Genomic DNA, 25159 nt, shown 5'->3' on the forward strand with positions numbered 1-25159 from the left:
CATCTCTCCAGCCCTGGAGATACTTTTCAAACACACAGGCAGGCAATGCCACTGTTAAATGTGGGGACTGGGAAGATGGCTCAGTAGATATGGCAGACATTCTAGTCTGCAAAACCCAAGTATTTACTATGTCCTTCCTAGGATTATTCTCTCAATCTCAATTTTAAAACTACCTTCATATATACCATACACGAAAATTAACTAAAACAGATGATGGACCTAAATACCCCAAACTGTCAAACTTTAGTAAGAAAAAAGAGGAAGACATTTTCATGATTTTTAAAGTAGACAAAGTTTTCCTAGATACAATACCAAAAGTACAATCGATGGTTTTTGAAGTTTAAAATTATAAACACTGTACTTCAAAGACTGTTATAAAAACAGAAGCAAGCCACATACTGGAAGGAAAAAAAAGCTTCAAATTAGAATGTAAGAAAGGGTTTGGATTCAGCAAAAAGAAAACATTACTCAATGATAAAAAAGACAACCCAATTAAAACGGGAAAAGGCCTGAATAAACATTTCACCAAAGAAAATATGTGGGCAGCAAATAAGCCCATAAAAAATGCACATGGATCCTTACTAGAGAGACACAAATTGAAACCACTCCATGGATGCTATTTCACAGCACTACTAGTCACTACCAGCAAAGCAACAGCAAGAACAAATGTGGGAAGGATATGAACTTGGAACGCTCAGGTATTGCTTTGGTGAAAACAGAAAATGGGATAGCCACTTGAGGAACAACCTGCAAGTTTCTTAAAAGGTTAAACTTAACATTATAAAAACGACCCAGAGAACAGACTCTTAGGTTTCTATCCGTTGGAAATGACAACAGACAACAAATGTCCACAGCAGCTTTACTCATTATAACGTGGAATTAGGAACAATACAAATGTCGCCAACTGGTGACTGAATAAATGCATGCGCCATAGATCCATACAACACAGCAGCCTTCACCAACTATGACTTTCATGTGACAGGCATACACCACCACTAACAGAGCAATGTCAAAAACATTTAGCAGGAGCTGGAGAGATGGCACATTAGTTAAGAGAACTAGCTATTCTGAGGACCTGGGTTCAATTCCCAGCACCCGCATGGTGGCTCACAACTGTATGTAACTCCAGTCCCAGGGGATCCAATACCCTCTTCTGGCCTGTGTGGGCACGGCACATATGTGACACATACATACATAAAGACAAAAATACTCATACACATAAAAGTTTAAAAAAAAAGGAATAAAAGTTTAGCAAGACTGGATGTGGCTTAGCAGTAGAGATCTTGCCTAGAATGCATTAGACTCTGGGTTCTATCCCTACACTACAGAAAAAAAAATTACACTAAGCAAAAGAAGCCAGGCATATAAGATATGCAAACCCACCTACACGGATTATCCAAAAAAGGCAAATTTATAGAGGCAGAAGGAATAATTGTTACCCAGAGCTGTGGATAAGCAATAGGAAGTGTCCTAGACACACGTAGCTTTCAGAGCTCACAAATGTTCTGTAAGTAGATATGGTGACAGCTGCCCAATTCTGTAAATTTTCTAAAAAAATCTTGAAATGGTATATTTAAAATACATCTCAATACAGCTTTTTTAAAAAAGAGAAAAAACAAAAATTGACATCACCCAATCCTTGAAGACCGCTCCTGACTAGAGATCCAAACTAACATGTTCACAGCCTTGCCTGGCATCCAGGGTCCAGGCTGATCCTGCCACATGGCAAGCCTTGTCAAGCATCTTTACCCCTCATGGAGGCCAACCATGTTAATGTTGCCTCAGAGTCAGAGCCTGAGCCAAGTCTTGCACTAATTCACTATATGACCTTTGGGTTACTTTCTGTTGCTGAGCCTGCCTCCTCCTTTGTGAGATTCGAATGACATCTAACCTCTAAGACGGATGAGGACAATGACACAGCACAAGGTAGCATGTACAGAAGAAATGCCCTTAACACACTTGGCACAGCACTCAGCACAGTAGACATATGTATTCTTCCCAGGATGGGCTCAGGCCATACCTCATCTACGTCCCTCCTCAGTGAGGCATTTCTCACCAACCCAGTTCAAACAAACATAAGTCCTTCTACTTTTTGCAAGCTTATAATTTCTTCTCAGAAACTACAGCTTTTAAATTTTTTGCCTTTTGGTTTACCTTCCAGGCTCCAAGATGGCAGAGAACCTGGCTTTGTTCCTCATCCCTGTAAGACCAGACCAGTGTCGGGTAAATAACACATTGGCAGGATTTGCTGAGTAGCTCAGGTAGTGCTCTGGCAAGCAGCCTCCCTGGCATCTGAACGTTTTGAGATTGTCTCCTGTGTATCTGACTAATCTTTCATCGTATTTCCCTTCCCTAGCAGTCCAGGACCTGCCTCATAGGTGTAATGAGTAATGATAAAGTTTATCCAGCCAGAAGGAGGGAATGAGCCTGGAATGAGCGTAGGCACCTAGCTGAATAAGTTGGCTCCTGAAGCGTGTGGTGCAATAGGAGGTGACTGGCTGAAAAGGAGAAGTTGTTTGGGAACTAGAAAAAGTCTGGATTTCAACAATCAACCAAGTTCAGCTGAATTACTAGGACGGCAGCTTATATCAGGTGGGAAAGTAAAAACATTTATAAGACATTGTTGCCTTCTCTTATAAAACCATGAGATTCAATATACTGACCAAAACAATCTTCGTGTATTTCATGCATGCTTGCTCTGAAATCAGGAGCTGAATATAATTGCAGCATTTTGCATTAATTAAATTTTTTTTACCTTCCACAGAATTAGGACTTGAACTCGCTATGTAAATTTATGCAAATTAATGTGCAAATGAGCTAGGTCCTAACACTTGATTTTAAGGAAACAAGAGCACTGGGATCAGGCCCCAGGAATTAAATACAAGTGGTCTCTAAGAACATTTAAATTTTTTTGAAAGAGCTAGGGCAGACAGTCTCTTTTGGAATCTACCCCTTATTGACTTCTCATGTGTTCAACTGCTTTATTGATCTGATTGTTTAAATATTTGTTACTGATTTTTTTTCTTATCCGTCTGAAGACCAGGTAAACTCCTTAACCTTCAAGTAGCTACTAATAACAACAGGCCCTGCTCCAAATATTTCTTTACCGTAATGTTCTTTCTTCCACCTTCCTCATTAAATCCGGGCACACTGAACATGGCTTTTCCAACATGGGGCCAAGACCTCACTGACTACCCCTGGACAAGCCACTTAGTCTCTCAGATTAACTAGAAAAGTAAGCTAACAACTACTGATGCTCCCCCAGTTTACTCACCTGTAAAACTAAGCAGTGTACGAGCATCCCTGTCAAGCCAGGCAGAAGCAAAATCAAGACTCCAGACTTCCTAAACATCTATCACCTGGCTGTAGGGAGCCCAACAGACCTAGATTAGTCCCAGGTGCTACTCAAGCGTGCCTTAGGAAGTCCTTACCGTCTCCAAGCTCGATTTTCCATCTTTAAATTGTTTATACTAGGGTATGGAAGGATGGCTCAGTGATTAAAATGCTTACTGCTCTTCAAGAGGACTTGAGTTTAGTTCCTAGCACCCAGGGTCGGCAGCTCATGACAACCTGTAACTCCAGTTTCAGGGGGTTTGACACCTTCTTTTGGCCACGCTGGGCACCTGTATGAATGTGGTACACACACAGAGAAGTGAGCATGTGCACTCACACACAAATTGTTTCAAAAATGAGAGAAGATAATTTTAAAGATTTTATACGCTACAGGATGATTATGAGAACTAGAAATAGAAAGACAGAGTCACCTCCAATGCCACTTCTCGGAACCTGTGGACTTAGGCCTGCAGAGCCCTACTGGACCAAGACACCCAGTGACAAAGTGAAAATTATCCTGAGCCAAGGCCACCTTCCTAAATTCTACCTCGGCCTTCAATAGAAGGTATCTCCCTGAACTTAACTCTTGCCACAAGCCAAGTCAACAATACCACCTGGGCAGTACCAAACATGCTGCATATTCTGAGAGGCCTCCACAAAAACAGGCTGCATGTCTTCTCCACAACTGTCTTGGTTTTATCTCAAGTGGGGCAGTGAAACTCAACAAACAACTCATTCAAGTAAGGTCATACCCCTGAGGAGCTCAGATGTCCAAGCTTTGGAAGTCTTTTTCTGAACCTCCTCTCTAATTCACAGAACATTCTGTTTAAATCTGATTTATTTCATTGGGTTAACTGATATAAACACCTAACAATTATTCACCAAGTACCTACTATGTGTCATGCACAGAAGTTTTAGAAACAGCTCTGGAATTGACCTACTTTAATCCTGGACCTCCTGCTTTGTTAACTATGTGACCTTAGACAAGTTCTGCCAACAGCACCTCAGTGCTCCATAAGTGACAAAATGGGCGAAGAGACCAGACGTGGTGGTGTGGGACTTTAATCCCAGCACTCAGCAGTCAGAGGCAGGCAGATCTGGGATTTCTGGGTCAGTCTGAGCTAAATAGTGAGGTCCTGTCTCCAAACAACACAAAAGATGAAGGCACTAACAATTCTACTTCTCATAGCTCTGTTGAAAATTAAATAATACGTGTAAAGGGCTGCCACTTTGTACTAAAATGGGAGCTTTTATTCTCCTGAGTTCTTGGAATAACGTTATGAATCACACAAGAACTTCAGCCAAGGAAGCAGCTAACGCTCTAATGGGAAACGCAATAAACACAGTTTTGTTTTGTTTTTCAAAAACAAGTGCTGTGAAAATCATAAATGTGTGACCTTGGTGTGGGAAGCTGCTTGAGACTCTGTGGTCAAGGAAGGATTCTTGGACGGTATCTGAGCTATAACATGATGACAGTCAGATTAATGATAACTGAAGAAACATCAAACAGCTGGCATCTTCTGGGAAGAACATGGAGGTCCTGAGGCAAAATAAATATATGTATAAAGGTGAGGAACAGGACAGGGAAGGGATGGACAGGTCAGTGTGCACCAGGACAGCTTGTAAAAGGAAGTGAGACATTCCCTCCTCTTTGACATGGTGGAGATCCACTATTAAGGTTTAAGTGAATTGTGGATGAGGTGTATGGTAGCTAAAACTCCCCATTTTGGGGCCTCACGAAGGCACGTGATCAAAACTGGAAATGGGGAACACCTTCACGAAGTGCTACAGCACACGCAACCAGAAGCACACGCCAGGCGAGGTGGGGTAGTGCGGAACAAATCCGGAAACGTGAGAGCCAAGGTGGTGGAAACCGACTTGAGGCTGCCGGCTGCCCCTGGGTGCCAGCGGCCTCCCCTATCTATCTGGTCCCTAAACGGCGTCTCCCGCTCCCGCCCGCACGCTCCTCGGGCCCGCGCCCTCCCGCCGCGCTGCTCACCCGGATGCCCTGCAGCACCCGGACCCGCTCCTCCTCATCCATCTCGAAGGACACCCTTCGGGCCTCGGCGCTCTCAGCGCTGCCCATGACAGAAGGCGGGCAGGGCGTGCAACCACGCGAGCCGGTTCCACAGCAACCAGGACGACGCCGCTCAGCGCACTACGCTCTTCTCTCAGGACACAGGCCAGCAACACCGAGTTCTATTGGCTGCTGCTGTTGGCGCGCGTTGTATTGTGGGAGTTGTAGTCTGGTATTCTAGCTCCGTAAGTGGCTGGGGGCGTGGTTCTCATACCCTGGTGAAAATGGATAGAGGGTCTAACAGATACTGAGGCAAGGTCAAAGTTTATTGTAAATGTTATCCCGGAAGTAAAGTATAGGTCGTGTTCTGAGAAGAAACTAGCAAAGATGCTAAGGCAACTGTCTATTGTCTATGTTCAGGTTAAGAGGTATTTATTCAGTTACCAAGCACTGAGCAAACCCATTCCCAATCCCCACTCCATTCCCGCCTTAGTCTTCCTAGGCTTAGGTCATTAAAAAATAAAATAAAATAACGTGAGTAAGTGAATTTAGTGTAGTGCTGTAATACTGTAAGACAAATTAATAAATCATGGTAACCTCATTCAGGGAGCTTTTGAGGCCTAAAGGTGAGTGTAGTTTGTCATGAGAAAGCCTGGGGAAAACTATCCTATGGACCAATTGTTAAAAGATTCAGAGAGAAAGATCACTGACACAAATCGTCAGGGACAAATTAATTAAAGCAAGCAATTAGTTAAAGCAAACTTTTTTATTCTTGTACACAGACTGTTTCCCCCAAGGGGTTCAAGAAGTCAAGTTTGGAGGGTAGGGAGATAAAGATTTTATAGCTCAGGAGTAGGGAGTTTCCAAATGGGGGTTGAGCAGGCAAATAGTTGGGGCTGTAAAAGTAGAGCATAAATTGATCATAACAGCCTCTTTTGAAACAAAGACATGGTTGCAAGGCGATAATAACAATAGGTTGTTTTCATTAGAACCTTTGGAAACAAAAGCGTAGCTGCTGATTGCTGGCACAGGCAGTACAGAACCATTTGTAGTTAAGTTTCAGGTGGGGCATTCCCCAATCCTTGGAATGATATTAAATCATTAATAGGAATTAACCTAGTTTGTCTTTATTATAAATGGACTTTCAAGCCTAATTAGAGGCAGGCTGGTTCATCATTCCCCTCTTGTCTCTGTGTCCTTGTCAAATCATTCCTAGGGTCTTAGCATTTTTTATTTGGGGGGAATAAAATTTGTAATGCATCAAAAGATGAATGGTCTGTTTATAAATTATACCTGTGTAACTAACAGAAAGAACAAATTTTTTAAGGCCATATAATCTTGGTACGTCAATAAGGTACTTTTGGTAGCCATCTTGTCCCTCTGCCAGGGAGTTTCCTTTTTTTGTTTGTTTGGGGTTTTTGTTTTGTTTGTTTTGTTTTTTGTTTAACTTTGACCTGTGTTTGGGTCCAGGCTTCACCCCGTCTCCTGGGTACCCCTATACCCAAGGAGTCGGGAATGTTTGGGTGAACCTTTCCTTTCCAAGCCAGTCCCCTTCCCTGGGAATTGCCTCAGTCCAGACTCCACCTTGGAGAAAGCCAGCCCACTGGTGACCCTTCCCCAGGGAGGGTCAAGACCACTCCCACGGGCTATTTAAACTGAGCCCCAGAGAGCAAACATGTGGTCCTTCCTGTCTTCCGGGGGGGGGGGTGCTGGAAGGTTACCCGGGAGCCCTGGCATTCATTAAACCTGGGCTTTTTCAAATTTGGTCTAATTTGGATTATTGCATTGGCAGAGAGGTTTATCTGGTCATAAAAACCTTTCAACCTGTATTTTTTTTAAGCTGAATCTATTCTTGCGCCATTAGTTTTTGTTACCTCAATTTCTTCTGAGATATCGTTTTCTTCTGAACAACCTCCTCTCCTGGCTTTGGAACAATTTGTTCCTTTTCAGTGAGGTTCATCTTGATGAGGCAGAGGGAGCACATGTATGGGTTAATCCGGCCAGGAGCTCTATAAGTTTGCCATCACATTTTTGGTGCTTTGTTCACCTGGATGTGTTCAATGACTAGAGAACCTACATCAAAGGCTTAAGTTCAGTATTACTCTCTGCATTTTAAATCCTGTGCAGCAAAAATTCAGCACTCTTTTTGGCCACTGATCCTGTGCTCAGCCCCACCCTCTGGCCTGGACACATATCAACTCCACCATCGCATACTTGGTGGATCTTTAGATACACATATCCCTGATGACCTGAGCAGTGTCACAGGTGTTCTTAAAATGAACACAAAGATTTGAACCTCCTGATTTGCATGATTTTTAGGGGTTTCTGGGTCAAGAGAGTAACAAACCATCTTCATGGGTCATGTCAGGCCACTTACAGGGAACGTAGGAATTTCCTTTTGATCTAATAGTCCAGCCTTTTGTTGAGGATAAGGGGATATCTGTTCTCTTTTGTAACTACTTATTGTAGAAATTAGGATGCACCTATCAGTGCCAGGAAGGTTGGAATGTTAGTCAAAGACTGGGAGGGGATTAGGGCAGTGGGGTCTTCATTAGGAGCATCTGGTTTGCCAACCCTCTGAAGAGACAGGAAGCAATCATATTGTTTGTACTGGTTTACATCAGTTTTCAGCAAGTTCAGAGCTTTCCAATTTTGTAGGTCTACCTGGGGGGGCTGAAGTGATGTGTGTCACCTTTGGAGTGATTATGTCAAACAACCAAGTGGAGCTCTGCCAAGACGATACAGACAAGGGACAGCAGTTAAAGTTGAGGAATGTAAAGGAAACTTTTATATTTGGAGCTTCTTCCCCAGGAATAGGCAATAGGCAAGGAAGCTGAGGCTGTTGAATGAAAGGAGTACAAATCCGGAGTCCGTTTGACCTGTGAGAGGTGGATCTAAATCTTACGACATTCTCAACTCCCTGAAGCTTACATTATCATGGTTTGTAATCTGTTCTGAAATCCACATTGTAGAAAAAGCAACTAACAGGAGTCTGTAAAACAGCTGGAGTATTCTCATGCCTTTGAACCATCGCAAAAACTATGGCTTTGAGTTAAACAGTGAGCACCTTTTTCTTTCTGTCCAGAGGGCTGAATATATATGAGAATATGACAGTGTAGGACCCAGGTCTACCCTTGTTCCTGGGGTGCATCTTGAGGACAGTTGCTGGTCAGCTAACTAAAGCATTCTGTTTGTTCCTGTGCTCCCCCCTGCCCCGCCTGGTGATTAGCTGTAGGGCATTGACTCCAGCAGCTAGGTATATAAAAATTTCCCCAAGTTTCAATGAAGGGCATTCGGCTGATCTCCTTTCAAATGACCCAGGTCTCTTTGTGTGTTCTTTCAATCCCCAGGCCCTTGCCTGACTCACATACGGTACAGTGGCGCACGAACTGTACCTAGGGTGTAACACAGAATCGGGTGTTACATGACAGAAGTTCTTAGCATGATGATCTTTAAATCTATACTCGGAAGCCAATCAGAGAAAATTTAAAATCATGAGCTTGTGACTGATAATAGTAGTCAGTGCTTTAACAGTTTATCAGAACTTAATTGATTAATGTTAAAACTTTGAACTTTTGAAATTTTAGTATAGCAATAGCATAGAGTACCTTGTATTTAGAAACCTTAAATCATTTTAAAGCCTCATAATTTATATACGTTTTTATATTTGGACATTTATAATTTAAATTATTTAAGACTTCTATAATTTGTATAAAACTTAAACTTTTTATGTATTTATTTACTATTAGCCATACTTTGGTAGTTGATTACCGAGAGCGGTCTTTGCAAAGCAGGTTCCTTTAAATAGTAAAAGTTATACCAGAAACTTGTTTGTCTTTTAATATGAATCCTATTAGTAAGCAAACCTGTGAGTCTGCCTTTTTCATCATGTGACCTAATAGCTCTAGAAAACTAACTTGTTTTTTATGTATGAAATGCATCGACAAGGCAGCTGTTGTTAAACTGATAAAGCTATAGTTAGCTGTCAACACTATCAGAAATCTGAGAAGGATAAATTATAGTAGGAAGTATAATCCAAATGGCCTATATATCAACTAAAATGACAGAGATTTACTACTACCTCACGGGTTACCCTAGATTTCCATGGTCTTGGTGGCTGTGTTGACAGGCAGAAGTCGGTCTCTGACTGTCACATAGGACGGCATTACATCTTCAGCTGCTGCACAGGATAGCAGGGGCCACTGACTGTCAGACCCAGGAGGTCTGCGAGATTTTCCTGCAGAGGAGGATCCTGGGAAATCTGATGTTCTGTGATGAGGGCAGTCAACCCAACAGTGTCCACAATGTGGGCAGAGCCCTGGCAGTAGGGACTTTTTTCCCATAATATCACCATAATTCAGGGGGAGTTGTCTGTGCCCCATCTTCTATTTTGAAGAACATATGGAATTTCTGTCTATCATAGGGAAATTTCCCTTTAGACATCTTAAATGTCATATTCAGCAGATATCAGAAAAGTTTTGAGCATCATCTATTAAGTACAACTGATTTTAAATAAACTTTACTTGTTTTTAGTTACTTGTTTTAGGTTTAAACTTGAAAACATATCTAGGAGGCTAAATAAAACTTACCAAAATAAAACTTTAAATAATAAATACAGTCCATAGGGATACTAACAACTTTATTTTCATGGTCTTTTTATAGTACACCATTGAAGAATATCAATTTCTTGTATGATTCAGTTTATTAAAATAGGTAAAACTTAACAAAGTTAGCAAAGATAAGGATAGACATGCATTCTTAAGTCAGTCTCTGCTAAGCCTTTCTCAGAGGGAGCTTTTGAGCATAAAAACCATGTTTTGGATCGACATTTCCGTTTCAAGAACAGTTAGCCAGCAGCTGAACTACAGGGTTTAAAAAGCACGATTAGTTCATTTGGAGACTTTCCAGAATTGCAGACATTGACGGATTAGATCTTTGTTTTTGTTTTGGCTGGTGGTGCTGTTTTTGTGTCGAGTTTTACAGCCTGTGTATAAAATTTCAATTATTAACCCTATGTTATAAGTTTTAAGTCAACTTTTGTTATGACCTCCTTGTTAGGGCCACCTTGAAATCATGTCTTTGTTTCACGAGAGGTTGTTATGACCAACTTGTTATGTTCTGCTTCTATAACTGCCTATTCACCTGCCCAACTTCCCATTTGGAAATGCCCTATTCCTGAGCTATAAAATCTTTGTCTTTCTTATGTCCAAGAACCCTGCATTATGGGATACAGTCCCTGACTACAAATAAAAAAGTTTGCTTTAATTAATTGCTTGTTTTAATTTGGCCCTGATGATTTGGGTTAGTGGTCTCTCTCCTCACATCTTTGGAACAAACAGTTGGAGTTAGACCCATGAGATCAAGACCCCAACCCAAAGTCAGAAATTCAGAAACCAGACCCTTCCTTCTGGTCCTCTGGGACTGAAGAGATGCTCTCTCAGAGGGAGGGGAGATGGGGGGTAGAGGTGGGTGAGTGCTCACCGTGGAGATAATCCAAGCCCACCTCCCACAGAGGCACACCTTTAGTTTGTGGATTACTTGAGCTAATGGTGGCAAAAACTAGAGCAAAAAAAACAAAACAAACAAAAAACCAAGTGTTGTAATAGGAGCGGCGGGGCTGCGTCCCCAGCACCCCAGCCGCCTGGCTAGCTTATGCTCCGAAATAACAACACACAAATTGTATTCATTTAAACACTGCTTGGCCCATTTCTATCTAGCCTCTTCTAGGCTAATTCTCACATATTAATTTAGCCCATTTCTAATCATCTGTGTAGCACAGCTAGGTGCTCTTACCGGGAAGATTCTAGCCTACGTCCATCCTGGGTCGGAGCTTCATCGCATGCGTCTGCCCGGGAGAGAGGAGCATGGCGTCTCTGCTCCAGAGAGCAGAGCTGTTGAGTCTGAGCTCACTTCCTCTTCCTCCCAGCATTCTGTTCTGTTTACTCCTCCCACCTATGTTTTAACCTATGAGGCCAAGCAGTTTCTTTATTACTTAACCAATGACCTTCCTCCATCAACCAAGCACCTCTGTATGGAGTCCTCTGTAGCGAGCTGCGTGGAATCACAACTGATGGAGATGTATAATCAACTCCTGAGATGGCTAATACCTGACTTATGCCTGATTACACAATGATTATCTGCTTCCCGTATATGTGTGAACCTATGGGCAGTGCCTCCCTGGCAGTTCGGGGTTGGCAGCCCATGCCTACTTAAGGGTTGGGAGAGGTTTGCCCGAGGGAGAGAGGAAAAAAGAAGGAAGGAGAGAGGTCAACGGAGAGAGAGATCAAGGAAAGGAGGGAAGAGAGAGAGAATTGTAAAAGGTCCTGGAATAAAACTGCAGTGAGAAGAGCTCCGGTGTGTCGTGCGTCATCCTTGCGGGTCGAGGGTGGCCGTGACAGTCCTCCTCCCTGAAAAGCCCCTAACCTTATAGCATTGAGGCTAATATAAACCCCACTTTCTCCTGTGTTCAGGCTGTTCTTTCTAATGCTGCTTTAGAGAGACAACCCTTTCTGACAGAAAATAACCCTTGCTTAATTTCACTAAAAGAATTTGGGTAATGATTTTTACTCTCATTCACTGGGATTAACAAAAACTGATATTGATAGAGGACATTGTAGATGATGTATAGTATCATATATAGTGAGCAAAGATAGGCATCATACTCCCTGGTTTCAAACATATTGCAAAGCTAATGTAATCAAAATAACACACCACATAGACTAAAGCCTAGAAATAAACTAATTATAGTAGTACAGTGGGAAAATGGAAGTCTTTAATAAATGATGTTGGGAAAACAGCTTTTTCACATTCAGAAAATGCAACTGGATCCTTTCTTGTGCTGGGCACAAAAATAAACTACAAATAGGTTAAAAACTTAAATGTAAGATCTGAACCTGAAATACCCTTAAGCATAGGGTATGTAAGTGTAGAAGAAAAGCTCCTTACTATTGATATTAACACTAACCTTTTAACTGTGATTCCAAAAATCACAGTCAGCAAAGGCAAACATAACAAATAAGACTATATTAATGAGAGATCGTTCAGTGTTTCAGAGTACTGATCGCTCATACAGAGGACCTGAGTTAGATTCCCAGGACCCTTATAGTGGCTCACAACCATCTGTATGTCCAGCTTCAGGGGATCTGATGCCCTCTTCTGACTTCTGTGAGAACAGGCAAAATATTTATACACATAAAATAATATAATATAAAAATATTTTTTAACAAACAGAAAAGGTTTCCACAGCTATTAAAATAATCCCACAGGTAAAGGTCCTTGCTGCCAGTGATGGCAACCTGAATTTGATCCCTGGGACCTGCATGGTAGATCAAGAGAACTGCGGCGGGCTTCTTGACCGGCGAGGAAGAAACACCACCACACAAGGATTCTTCTCAGATCACGCTTTACTGGAGTGCACTTGGTTGAGGGAGAGCATAAAGCGAAGGGGGGAGAAGCGAGAGGGAGAGCAGGAAGCAAGAGAGAGAGAGGCGAGAGAGCGAGACGAGAGAGGGCGAGAGACGAGAGGCCCGGGGGCACTATGGCGGCTGCTTATATAGGGAATTGGCACACGGGTCGCCCTGTGATTGGCTGCCACCATCAGCTGACACCAGACTGCAACGTGATAGGCCCAGGGACCCTTATCCTCCGCACATGCGGGAAGTGGGGGACATGCAGCTCTCAAAGGCATAGCCAAATATGGGGTTGTTTATAACCAACAAGACAGGATGTGGCACCATCTTGTAATGGCGATCCTGTCCGGCTCACTACAAGAACTGTTCCCACAAGAACTGCATGAGCGTGCGCGAGCGCGTGCACACACACACACACACACACACACACACACACACACCTAGCTAGCTTAGACCCGAAATAATCACACATAAACTGTATTAATTAAATTACTGCTGCTTGGCCCATTGGCTATAGCTTTTTTTTTTATTGAGATGGCTATAGCTTTTTATTGGCTAACTCTTACATCTTAATTTAATCCATTTCTATTAGTCTGTGATCACCATGAGGTCGTGGCCTACCAGCAAAGTTTCAGCACATCTATCTCTGATGACTCCATGGTGGCTCCCTGACTTCGCCCTTTTCCCCCTGCATACAGCCTAGCTTTTCCCCCACCTAGTTCTGTTCTTCCATGCCCAAAGCAGTTCTTTATTCATTAACCAATAAAAGCAACACATAGACAGAAGGACCTCCCACAACACACACACAGACACACACACACACACACACACACACAGAGCTAAATGTAATTTAAGAATTCAAAAGTTTTGCATAGCAAAGGAAGCAACTAAGAAAGTGAAAATGCAACCTAAAGAAAAAAGTATTTGCCAGCCATATAAATTATAATAAAAGCTTAATAATATCCAAGATATGCCAGGCAGTGGTGACATATGCCTTTAATCCCAGCACTTGGGAGGCAGAGGCAGAGGCAGAGGCAGAGGCAGAGGCAGAGGCAGAGGCAGAGGCAGAGGCAGAGGCAGAGGCAGGTGTATCTCTGTGAGTTCGAGGCCAGTCTGGTCTACAGAGTGAGTTCCAGGACAGCCAGACAGCCACACAGAAAAACCCTGTCTCAAAAAAACCAAAATAATAATAATAAATATCTAAGATAGTAACTCAAAACTAATAAAAGATAATCCAATTTTAAAATGTGCAAAATACTAAAACAGATTTTTCCCTCATATCATACAAATCACAACTAAATATATGAAAAAATGCTCAGCATCACCAGTCACCACAGAAATGTAGATCAAAACCACAATTATTCACCACCATTGGGTAGGACAACCACTATCAAAAAGGCAAGTGGTAACAGCTGTAGTAATAGGAGCAGCGGGGCTGCGTCCCCAGCACCCCGGCTACCTGCTAGCTTATGCCCCAAAATAACAACACACAAATTGTATTCATTTAAACACTGCTTGGCCCATTATATCTAGCCTCTTCTTGGCTAACTCTCGCACCTGGACTAGCCTATTTCTAATAATGTGTGTAGCATCCCAAGGTGCGCTTACCAGGAAGATTCTAGCCTACATCCATCCTGGGTCAGAGCTTCATTGTGTGTACCTCAGAGAGCAGAGCTATCGCGTCTACCCAGGAGAGGGGAGCATGGCATCTCTGAGCTCACTTCCTCTTCCTCCCAGCATTCTGTTCTGTTTACTCCACCCACCTATGTTCTAACCTATCAGGGCAAGCAGTTTCTTTATTTAATTAACCAATGACCTTCCTCCATCAAACAGCTATTGACAAAAACTTGAGAAAAGGGAACCCTTGCACACAGCTGGTGGAAATATACATTGGTACACCACTATGAGAAATGGTATAGAAGTTACTCATCCTTTTTAAATATAGAGTGGGGTGAGCACCTGTTGGGGAAAGCGTTGGAATTGCTTGTTCATCCTGGCTACCCAGCCACGAAATAACCACTCATAAAACCATATTATTTGGAATACTGTTTGGCCAATAGCTTAAGTGCATTTCTGGCTAAACTCATATCCTAAACTAACCCATCTCTATATTCTATATATCACCACATGGCAGTGGCTTACCGGCTAAAGTTCTGGTATCTATCTCTGGCGGTGGTTCCATGGCCAGAACCTGCAGCCGGAAAAGAGAGCCAGAAGCAAGAAAGTGAGTGCATGCTTACAGCTGCATTTACAGTAGAAGAGACCATGCCCTAGTGAGCTGGTATCTTAAAGGCTAGTGACTGAAGGAGCAGAATGTGCTCCCACAGCACCTTCCAAGGATGAGACATTATCTTTACTGGACAGACTTTATACTTTGGAATCCTCAATGTGGGAATTAAAACAAAACACCCGACAGGAGATCTAGACTTTACAAAAGGCAATGGTAAAAAGATTTTAAAAAGGATTGAGAAATTTATCAAATTTAATGACCAGAGACAAAAGGTACAAAGACAATATTTAGCCTCATCACTATGTACCAAACTCTAGGATAATAATTAGAACCCAAAGTTCTAATTATTTATCCAGTAAATAGATATCTCCTCAAAAAGACCATCTGGCACCAAGTACCCTAAGGTAGCCAAAGAATATACATTAAAAACAATATGTATGATTGATCTAAAAAAATTAAACAAACAATAGTTAATTATGGCATAATTCACCCTTCATTAGAGAAATGGTCAAAACATGGGTTTCAAGCAATAAGACAACCCCACAAGATTGGCTTCAATAAATCTCAATTGTCCTGAAAAATGGACCACAGTTTTTTTAAAGGTGTTATTGGAGAGAAGAAGCAAAAACTTTAAAACAAACAAGCAAACAAAAATAACCCAAAAGGACTCAAAATTTCCCAAGATCAAACACTTGTCGAGAAACATTACTCTGATCCTCAGGGCCAGGCTCTTTACAACAAACACACCTTGTCCTATGTAGCACAGCAACTTTGAATGCTTGGGACAGGATTCAGAAACCAAGAAAAAAAAGTAATTCTATTTTTTTTTTACATGTTCAAATTATATTTTTTACAAGTTCAAATTATATTTGTTATTTCTATTTATAATATTTGTACAACTATGCAAAGTTATTTAGTCAGATTGTTTGCATGCATGTTTCTATTTCTGTTTAAGACATTTTGTATATTGATACAATTTTTTAGGATATATTTTCATATTGCCTTATATAGTTCTACCTCTGATCAAGATACTTATACATTGTTTATATTTTGAGGTCATTTCCTCATTTACTGCACAGTTGTTTACAGATCATTTAATATTATGATATAAAGTCTTAGTTTTTAAGTTATACAGGTATTAAGTATTATAGATCAATAGTTATTCATGTTTGCTTTATATATATAGTCAGATTAATTAGGTTCTTTAAATACATAGAGATTGTATTCTGCCTAGGTAGGTAATCTTTGACCACTTCAAGGATTTGTAGAACATGACATTTAAATAACTTAGGGTTCTGTTGATGTGAGACATGATTGCTCTTGACAGTATCAATCTATCCCCAAGAGAATGTTGAGCACCAAAGACACTCCACTTGGAGTTTGTTTTCTTCTTGGCACAGTTGGCCTTTGGGCAAGGAACTGCCCATGCCTTGACCACTGACAAAGCACATGGTGTCAGGATTGGATAAGCAGGACACACACACACACACACACACACACACACACACGCCTGCCTCTGAAAATGGTCTCTCAGTTACACTAGGCCTTTAGCCAAAGTTGGTTGTTTCAACACTGCAAATGAGATTTTGGGTGATTGCTCAGGTAGCCAGTTGTCTCTGTCATATACTACACACTTTGGAAGCTGTTTGATTGCACTTTTTGCCTACTCAAGTAATATTTCTCCCTTCTCAGGCCTTTGATGGGGTTGAAGATTAGATAGTCATAGTCACCTTCCTCTTGTGATTTAGCCAAGCCATTTCCAATGCTAGACTTAGACTCTTTAGAATAGAATGTTTTTTAAAACGTTTATCATGTGTTCCTTGATTAATATTGTTTATGTTGGTTGTAATCTTATACTTGATATCTGTTCCTATTATATATAGTTTTTGTATTGGGTTTGAAACTCTCTTATTAGATAAAAGGGAAAGGTTATGGGGAATCTCTGTCAGCTAATGATCTTTAAGAGGTGGGACCATGTTAAGGCGTAACCTTTTGGGTACCCAGAGAAAAACGCTGGGTGGCCCAGGGTTCTCTCCCTCTCTTTTTGGTTCCCGTGCTACATAGCTGAGCTTAGACTTCTTGTTCCTGTTTCATGAGTTTGCCCTTATAATAAAGAAAAACATAATTGGTTTATCTTGGAGTTAGCCTGGTGTTCTCCGGCCTGTGTTATTTCAACAACTATCCAGAATAGTCACAACAAGGGAGCAAGTGTCAGTAACTCATAGATTATTCAGTCTGAGGTGAATAGGGGGTTGTTGATATGAGGATATAACTTAGTTATAAGATTAAAAAACCTGGGGACCTAGTGTACAGCTTGAGTTGTAAATAACATATTGACTAATTCAATTGTAATAAGCATTATACAACTTGTTAATACATCAGATTATAACCCTGTACATCTTGAGTATATATTATCTTTGTTATTAAATATATGTAATTAGGTTGTTTTTTGTTGTTGTTTGAAACAGGATCTTACCATGTAGTCCTGGCTGACCTAGAACTTACTATGCAGACCATGCTGGGGCTCAAACTGGTGTTCTGAGTGCTGGTATTAAAGGTATGTCTTCTCAAGCACTGCACACACATGGTGCACACACAGACATGCATGTAGGCAAAACAACCATACACATAAAAATATTTTAAAATATGCTATCGTATGATTAAAATTTGATCATAACTACATACACAGTGGTAACCAGGAGACAGATTAACTACCTTGATTGTGATCATCCTGTCACCATTCATTAAGCCATGTTTTATACGTTAAATGTACCTAATTTTGTTATTTAAAATAATAAATACTCAATAAACCTGTGTGGGAGTGCTGTGGTCATCAAACCTGGGCACAATTCTGATGAAACTTGTACTTCAGAGCCCCCATGGGACCAGGTTGAAGCAAGTTACCAGTTTTGATCATGTTACATCAGTCCGTCAGCCATTGGCAGCTGAGGATAGTTCCCTAGAGAAGGGGGAATCTGTGACTCATCAATGTCCCACACCCATAGCATTAGGGATAACCTCAATGGTCAGTAAACAAAATTTAGGGGAAAGACCTCAAGTATCCATTACATGCCCTAGACATTTTCAAAGTCTCATAGAAGACCCAAGTGGATTATCTGTTCAGGAAATTCTAGGTCTGATGATGAAGTGATTATTACAAAGAGCTCCTGCCACCCCACCAAAAAAAAAATCAGAAAAAATGGGTCAGAGCCAGGGAGAGCCTGAGACTGTGCCCTCATCACCATGGTGAGAAATCCTGGAGGACCTTTGGGGTTCCACAAGTCTTCCGATGATGGTGTGCACTGAACAACAGCAGCACAGGGAAACCACCAGATACCCCACTAGCTTCTATATCCCCATTTCCTGGATAACTGAGCAGCGAGCAGGTAAAAATACTGTATATAAATCAAAAGTAAGATGATTGTTTCTTCCGGTGCTGGGATCAAACCAAGGGCCTCGTTGCTAGGCAAGCACTCTGCCATGAGCTACACGCCAGCTCAAGACAGCATTTAAATAAAGACAATGTGATAGGAGTGAAGAGAAAACTGGGGTGGCAGAATGATTTCATGATGTTCATATTAATCCATGACCAATCAATTGAGTTTGAAAAGCCACAATGCTAGGATCCAACCTACGACCTAGGAAACTGAAGCTCTGGAAAAAGTGTGGCACTTCCTAGTAGCTGCCGTATACTTATCCCTCTCTCTATAACAGAACCCCAGTTTCCTTCCGTCTAGTCATGTGCCCTACTAGGAAAGACGGCCTGGTTCCCACTGGTCAAATCTGGGCCAATATGAACATCAAGAGTGAGAGTAAAGGGGGCTAGAGAGAGGACTCAACAACTTAGAGCATTTACTGTTCTTACTGAGGACCAAGGTACAGGTCCAAAAACCAGCAGAACAGCTCATAATGCCTCTACCTCCAGTTCTGGGGGATCCAACATCTTCTAGCCTCCATGAGTTCCTGCATAAAAATGGTGCCCATAAACTAATGCAGGCACATGCATATACACATAAAAATATTTTTAAATGAATAATAAAAATAACTACTTATAATGCATTTAATATTCTTTAAATCCATCAGTCCAGTTTTAAATTTTATTTATGTATGTTTGTGTGCAACTGGCTGGTTTTGTGTATCAACTTGACACAGACTAGAGTCGTCAGAGGAAGGAGGCTCAGCTGAGGAAATGCCTCGATGGGATCCAGTTGTAAGGCATTTTCTCATTAGTGATCAATGGTGGAGAACCAGCCCGTGGTGGGTGGTGCCATCCCATGGCTGCTTGTTTGGGTTCTATAAGAAGTTGGGCTGAACAAACCATAGAAGCAGCACCCCTCCATGGCCTCTGCATCAGCTCCTGCCTCTAGGATCCTGCTCTGTTAGAGTTTCTGTCCTGACTTCCTTCAGTGGTGAACAGCAATGCTAAAGTATAAGCCAAATAAACCCTTTTCTTCCCAACTTGCTTTTTGGTCCTGGTGTTCTGTTGCAGCAATAGAAACTCTAAGGCAATGTGCATGCACACATATGACGTAGAGGGGGCTCGTGTACCACTGTGCACATGTGGCGGCCAGGACAACTTTTATGAGTTGGTTGTCTCCTTCCACCCTGGGTTCTAGGGATCAAATTCAGATTGTCAGCCAAGCATTTAAACCAGTTGAGGCATCTCATCAGCTCCATTATTCCAGTCTAAAGAAGGAAAAGCAGAAATAAAATTGTTTTTTGAAAATTGCATGTATTTGTGAGAATGGGCATGCACATGCCACAGCAGATATTTAAGTCGGGGGACAATTGTGGAAGTCAGTTTTCTCACTCTGCCCTGTGGGTCCCAGGGACTGAGAGCAGGTTATTATGCTTGGCGAAGTGCCTTTGCCTGCTGAGCCATCTCAGTGGCCCAAAATCTCTTCTTTATAAATAAAAATACCAGCTAGTCAATGCAAAAAAAAAAAAATTAAGATTTTTTTTCACTAAAACTGCCATTCTTTCATCATCAGTAAAATCTAATGAAGTGAACCCAAATCATCAAAAGATATTAAAGCCACTAGATGGAAGGTTAACAAGCAGGCCAGTCTTCTAGTTTTGACAGATGTCTTACTATTTATCAGTAAAAGTTGTATTATAACGAGGAGACCTGCTGGTCACTACTTTTACCTAATGACCAAGCTTTGAAGATGCTGGGAGAAACAGTGTGGATCCCAGCCTCTCAGCAAGCTGCTGTGGAGTATTGCAGTCCTAGGAGACTGAATGTACTGGAGTGGAAAGAAAGCCTAAAACAAACAAACAAACAAGAACAAAACAAAGAAATAAAACCAGCCCAATAGATTTGTTTTTGTGTGTGTGTGTGGGGGGGAGGGTGCCTGTGAATGCAGTGCCACAAGAGGCCAGAAGAGGGCATTGGATCTGCCCAAAGTGGGTGTTGGGAATGAACTCTGAGTCCTCTGGAAGGGCAGTCTGTGCTCTCAACTACTAAGCTGTCTTCCAAACCCCTAGGGAAGTTTATATACAATGCAATATCCTGGAGGTTTTTGAATTATTGCAACTGGAATTAACACAAGGGCTTCCCACACACTGAGAGCATTCTACCACTGAGTGACACCCTGGCCTTCTACATGAATTAATATTATTTAGCAATTATTATTGAATCAACATTAATTTTCTTTTTGAAAAGGTTTTATTTACTTAATTTAATGTGCATGGTTGCTTGCCTGCATGGTTACATACGTCGCACCTGCAGAGGCCAGAAGAGAACATCAGATCCCTGGCTTTCACAGAAGCTGAGTCATCATATGGCTGCTGGGAACTAAACCTATGCCCTATGCAAGATTGGCAAGTGCTCTTGACTGCTGTGCCATCACTCCAGTCCCTCAATCTTAATTTTCTTGTTCTTGGGAGACGTATGCCAAAATATTTAAGAGTGCTGTGTCAAAAGTGTCTGCAACCTACACTCAAATGGTTCTGAGGGAAAAAGTGTCAGTAGCTGATTCTAAATGAAATATATATTGGGTCCATTGTACTACTCCATTGTTTTAATGAACTTAAGATTTTTCAGAATAACACTGTGGTAGTTTGAATGTAACTGTTCCCCCATCCCACTCCCCAGAGCTCCTAGGGAGTGACACTATTAGGGGTGGCTTTGTTGGAATGAGTATGGTCTTGTTGGAGGAGGTGTGTCACTGTGGGAGTGGGCCTTTGAGGTTTCCTATGCTCAGGATACCGCCCAGGGACACAGTCCACTCCTGTTGCCTGCAAGATGTAGGACTTTTGGCTCCTACTCCAGTGCCACATCTGCCTGTGTGCCACATTGCTCCCCTCCATGATGATAATGGACTGAATCTCTAAAACTGGAAGCCACTAAATTAAATGTTTTCTTTATAAGAGTTGCCATCATCTATCAATGCTATGCCTCCCTCCACGGGGGTGAGTCCGTCGAAGCTGTCCCATGAATCCTGGGTGTCTGGTAGACCTGAGGTGATGTGGGCAGCCTGACTTCAGACCCCAGGAATTCCTTATTCTCTGACTCCACAAATCTTCCAGGTTGTTATCTGTGCCCTGCATGTGAATATGTGAGGGAGCAAAGTAGCCAGGTGTAAGTTTTTAAATGTACATGATATCTAGTTGAATTTCAGATAAAAATTTAGGGTTTTTAGTATCATAACTTTAATACAATAAAATACATATTGGTGATAATGTACTAAAATATAGATGAGTACTACTAATAATTAAATACATGTATATATAAATAAACATGGCATAAAATGTTAAAAGTACATAATACTTTCATTTTATAATATATATGAATATTTGATGCAATCAATATTTTAATAATAAATACTCTTCACAGCAGCAGAATCCTAAGATAGAAGTCATAATAGGAAAGTCAAACTCTGAACTAGGCAGAAGAAACAGCTTTCCAAGATGTGCTTGTCTTTTGCAGCTTTAAATAACCTGGTGGCCTAGCTTTGACCACTAAGGCTTCAAAGCAGTATGGTGCCTGGAGGGCAGAATAGTAGGGTACTAAAGACAGCCGTCCTTGTGGCTGAGTGCAGTCCCTAGCTCTGAGCTCTTGAGCAAGTTAGGGATGCTCTGGGCAAATGAAGCTGATGTCACAGAGGATTTAATAATCAAGGCCCCACACGCAGTGAGCTCACTCGTGGTAGGGTGAATGGCTTGACTTTTGGAATTAGCAATCTTGGCAAACAGGGTCGAGGGTTTCCTGGAGGCAACTTGTCTTAGGTGGATTCTCAGAATCAGGTAGAAGAAAGGAAGGCCTGGTACAGAAGCTACCTGCCTTATCCATTCTAGAAACGGACTGGCAGTTTCTGCCCTAGCCCCTGTCTCTGCTTCTGCTTGTTACGACACTAACAACTCCAGGCAGGTCAGCAAGGCAAGACAAAGGAACCCAGACCATGCAGATTGGAAGGGAAAAAGCAGTTCGTCTCAATTTCGCAGGCAATGTGGTCTCACAAGATAGAAAACCACAAGGGACTTGTACAGAGAAATGTTGGAACAAGTTGAGCAAGTCACAAAATAATTTAGTTCTATTTCTACTGGAAGATAACAATCAAAAAACACAAATTGTGAGATTTATACACATTATTTTTCTTTTGCTCCCTTCATTATCTTTCTGTTACTCTCTCTAGACTTTTCCTTTCTCCTCTGTAGTCAATGTTCTTCTGCCATGTCATATGTAAATATATATGTGCGTGTGTGTTCTACATAAAAAAAATCTAAATCTGGCTTATTTAACATGATAAACTTCAGTTCAATCTATTTTCCTGAAAATGACATTTAATTATTTTATGATCGACTAAAAGTCCACTGGTGTGGTGGTTTTGGGTAGGTATGGCCCCCATAGACTCATGCATTTGAATGATTGGCCCATAGGGAATAGCATTATTAGGAGGTGTGACCTTATTGGAGTAGGTGTGGCTTTGTTGGAGAAAGTGTGCCACTGTGGAAGTGGGCTTTGAGGTCACATATATGCTCAAGTCATGTCCAGTACTGTCTTCTGTTGCCTGCAGATCAAGATGTAGAACTTTCAACATCTTCTCCAGGACCATGTCTGTGTCAGGGACCAGCCTCGATAAAAATACCACTTACCAGAGGCATGGGGAGCAGAAAAATTAGTAAAGAATACAAAGATGCTAGTAAAATAACAGAAACATAGGATAGTATTGGGAGGGAGTTCCAGTGAATACTGAAATCACCCACATTTAATTTTCCACACACTTTTATACTCAATACACAAGGGCGAAGAAGGCAATAAAAGACTTCTTTAACATGATACAAAGGACAACTCAAACAGTTAATTGTTTCAACACTTTGAGGCATCAAGTCATTCTGTTGTTTAGGCTGTAAAGCCTCCCTAGACCAAGTATCCTGAAGGCAGCCACTCCCCAGGTTAAAAGTCCTAATACAAAAGAAGGAGCAGAAGTATGTTTGTGTATCTTGACCATCTATCAGGATGGAGTGGATCTACCTGTATGAGCCATCTTAATATCAAAAGAACCAAGTTTTTTTGATTGTTGTTGTTGTCAACAATTTTGAACAACCTCAAACTCCCTGACCTTCAAAGTGGAAATAGGCTCATATTTTTGGGCCTCCATCCATGTCTGCCTGCATGCACTGTGTCCTGCTATATGATGATAATGGACTGAACCTCTGAAACTGTAAGTCAGCGCCAGTGAAATGCTTTCCTTTATAAGAGTTGCCAAGGTCATTTTGTCTCTTCATAGCAATAGAAACCCAAACTAAGGCAACTACTTATGGATGTATATTTAGATATATACCTATATGTGCATATATATATAATAGTTCATATTTTCGTTATTCAGTCATCTGTTGCTGGGCATCTAGATTGGTTCCTTACCTTGGCTATTGTGAAAAGTGCAGCAATAAGCATGATGTACAGGTATCTCTCTGGTATGCTAACTTAGGTCCCCTCTGATATACCCAAGGATAACTGGGTTATATGCTGTGTCTGTCTTTAGATTTATTTTGTTTCATTTAAAATATTTGATTATTTTTATATTTTATGTGTATATGTATGTGTGTGGAGGTGGCCATTGAGACCAGAAGAGGCTTTGGATGTCCTGGAGCTGGAGTTCCAGACTGTTGTAAACTGCCACAGGGGTGCTGGGAACCAAACCTGGGTCCTATGCAGAGCAGCAAATACTCTTAACTACTGAGCCATCGCCTTAATGCAGATGGCTTTAGTTTGTTGAGGAGCCACCACGCCGACAGTGTAAATTCCCAACTGCAGTGTGCACATTTTCCTTGATCCACTGCCCCCTCATATCCTCATCAGTATTTGCTGTCTTCATCTGCTTGACGCTATCCTTTGTGACTGGAGACCGTACCAATGCAGTTGGGATTTGCACTTCCCTGATGGCTAAGGATAGTGACCATTTCTATATGTATATAGGTTGCTCATTTTGTGTTTTCCTTTTGAGAACTCTCTGCTCAATTCATTTGCCTATTTATTTAGTGATTAACTTTTTCGGTGTCTAATTTCTGGAGTTCTTCATGGCTTCTAGATATCAATCTCCTGTCAGGTGTACATTTCACAGAATCTCTCCCGCTCCGTGGCTCTCTCTTCACTCTGCTGCTCGTTACCTTTGCCGCGCAGAAGCTTTTTAGTGTCATGCAATACAATTTGCCAATTTTTGTCATTATTCCCTGAGTTAGTGGGGTCCTTTTCAGAAAGAACTTGCATACCTGAATCCTGACACGCTCTCCCCAACAGTTTCGGAGTTTTGGGTACCACACTGAGGTCTTTGATCAGCTTGGTATTGGTTTTGTGCAGCCTTAGAGACCAGTCTAGCTTCACTCGTCTTCACGTGGGCATTTATTTTTTCTAACTCTTGTAACGCTTGTCTACGAAGCTGTCTTCTCTCCAATGTACATTTCTGACACCTTTGTCAAAACTTAGGTGGCTGTGGCTACAGGGCTTTTTTCTAGGTCCTCTGTTCTATCCTGTGATTAACATGTCTGCTGTGTGCTTGTGCTGCTCCTGCCACCATGGCTCCGTGGTCACGTGTGAGCAGATAGAGATTCCTCCCTGTGACTCTGTGGCCGTGTGTGAGCAGACACAGAGATACCTCACTGTGACTCTGCGTGTGAGCAGACACAGAGATACCTCACTGTGACTCTGCGTGTGAGCAGACACAGAGA

At 41.6% G+C, this 25159-nt stretch overlaps 1 protein-coding gene across 1 annotated transcript in view; it reads right to left on the bottom strand.

The window, feature by feature from the left end:
- Positions 1-5497, bottom strand: part of Chchd6 (coiled-coil-helix-coiled-coil-helix domain containing 6) — a 235316-nt gene extending 229819 nt beyond the window's left edge. Inside the window, exon 1 of the mRNA XM_005364858.2 lies at positions 5333-5497. Within this exon, the coding sequence (XP_005364915.1) occupies positions 5333-5419 (87 nt within the window). The 5' untranslated portion in view covers positions 5420-5497. The remainder of the gene's footprint in view (positions 1-5332) is intronic.
- Positions 5498-25159: the final 19662 nt, after the last annotated feature.

The sequence above is a fragment of the Microtus ochrogaster genome, unplaced genomic scaffold (assembly GCF_000317375.1).
Source record: "Microtus ochrogaster isolate Prairie Vole_2 unplaced genomic scaffold, MicOch1.0 UNK1, whole genome shotgun sequence".
Classification (NCBI taxonomy): Eukaryota; Metazoa; Chordata; class Mammalia; order Rodentia; family Cricetidae; genus Microtus; species Microtus ochrogaster.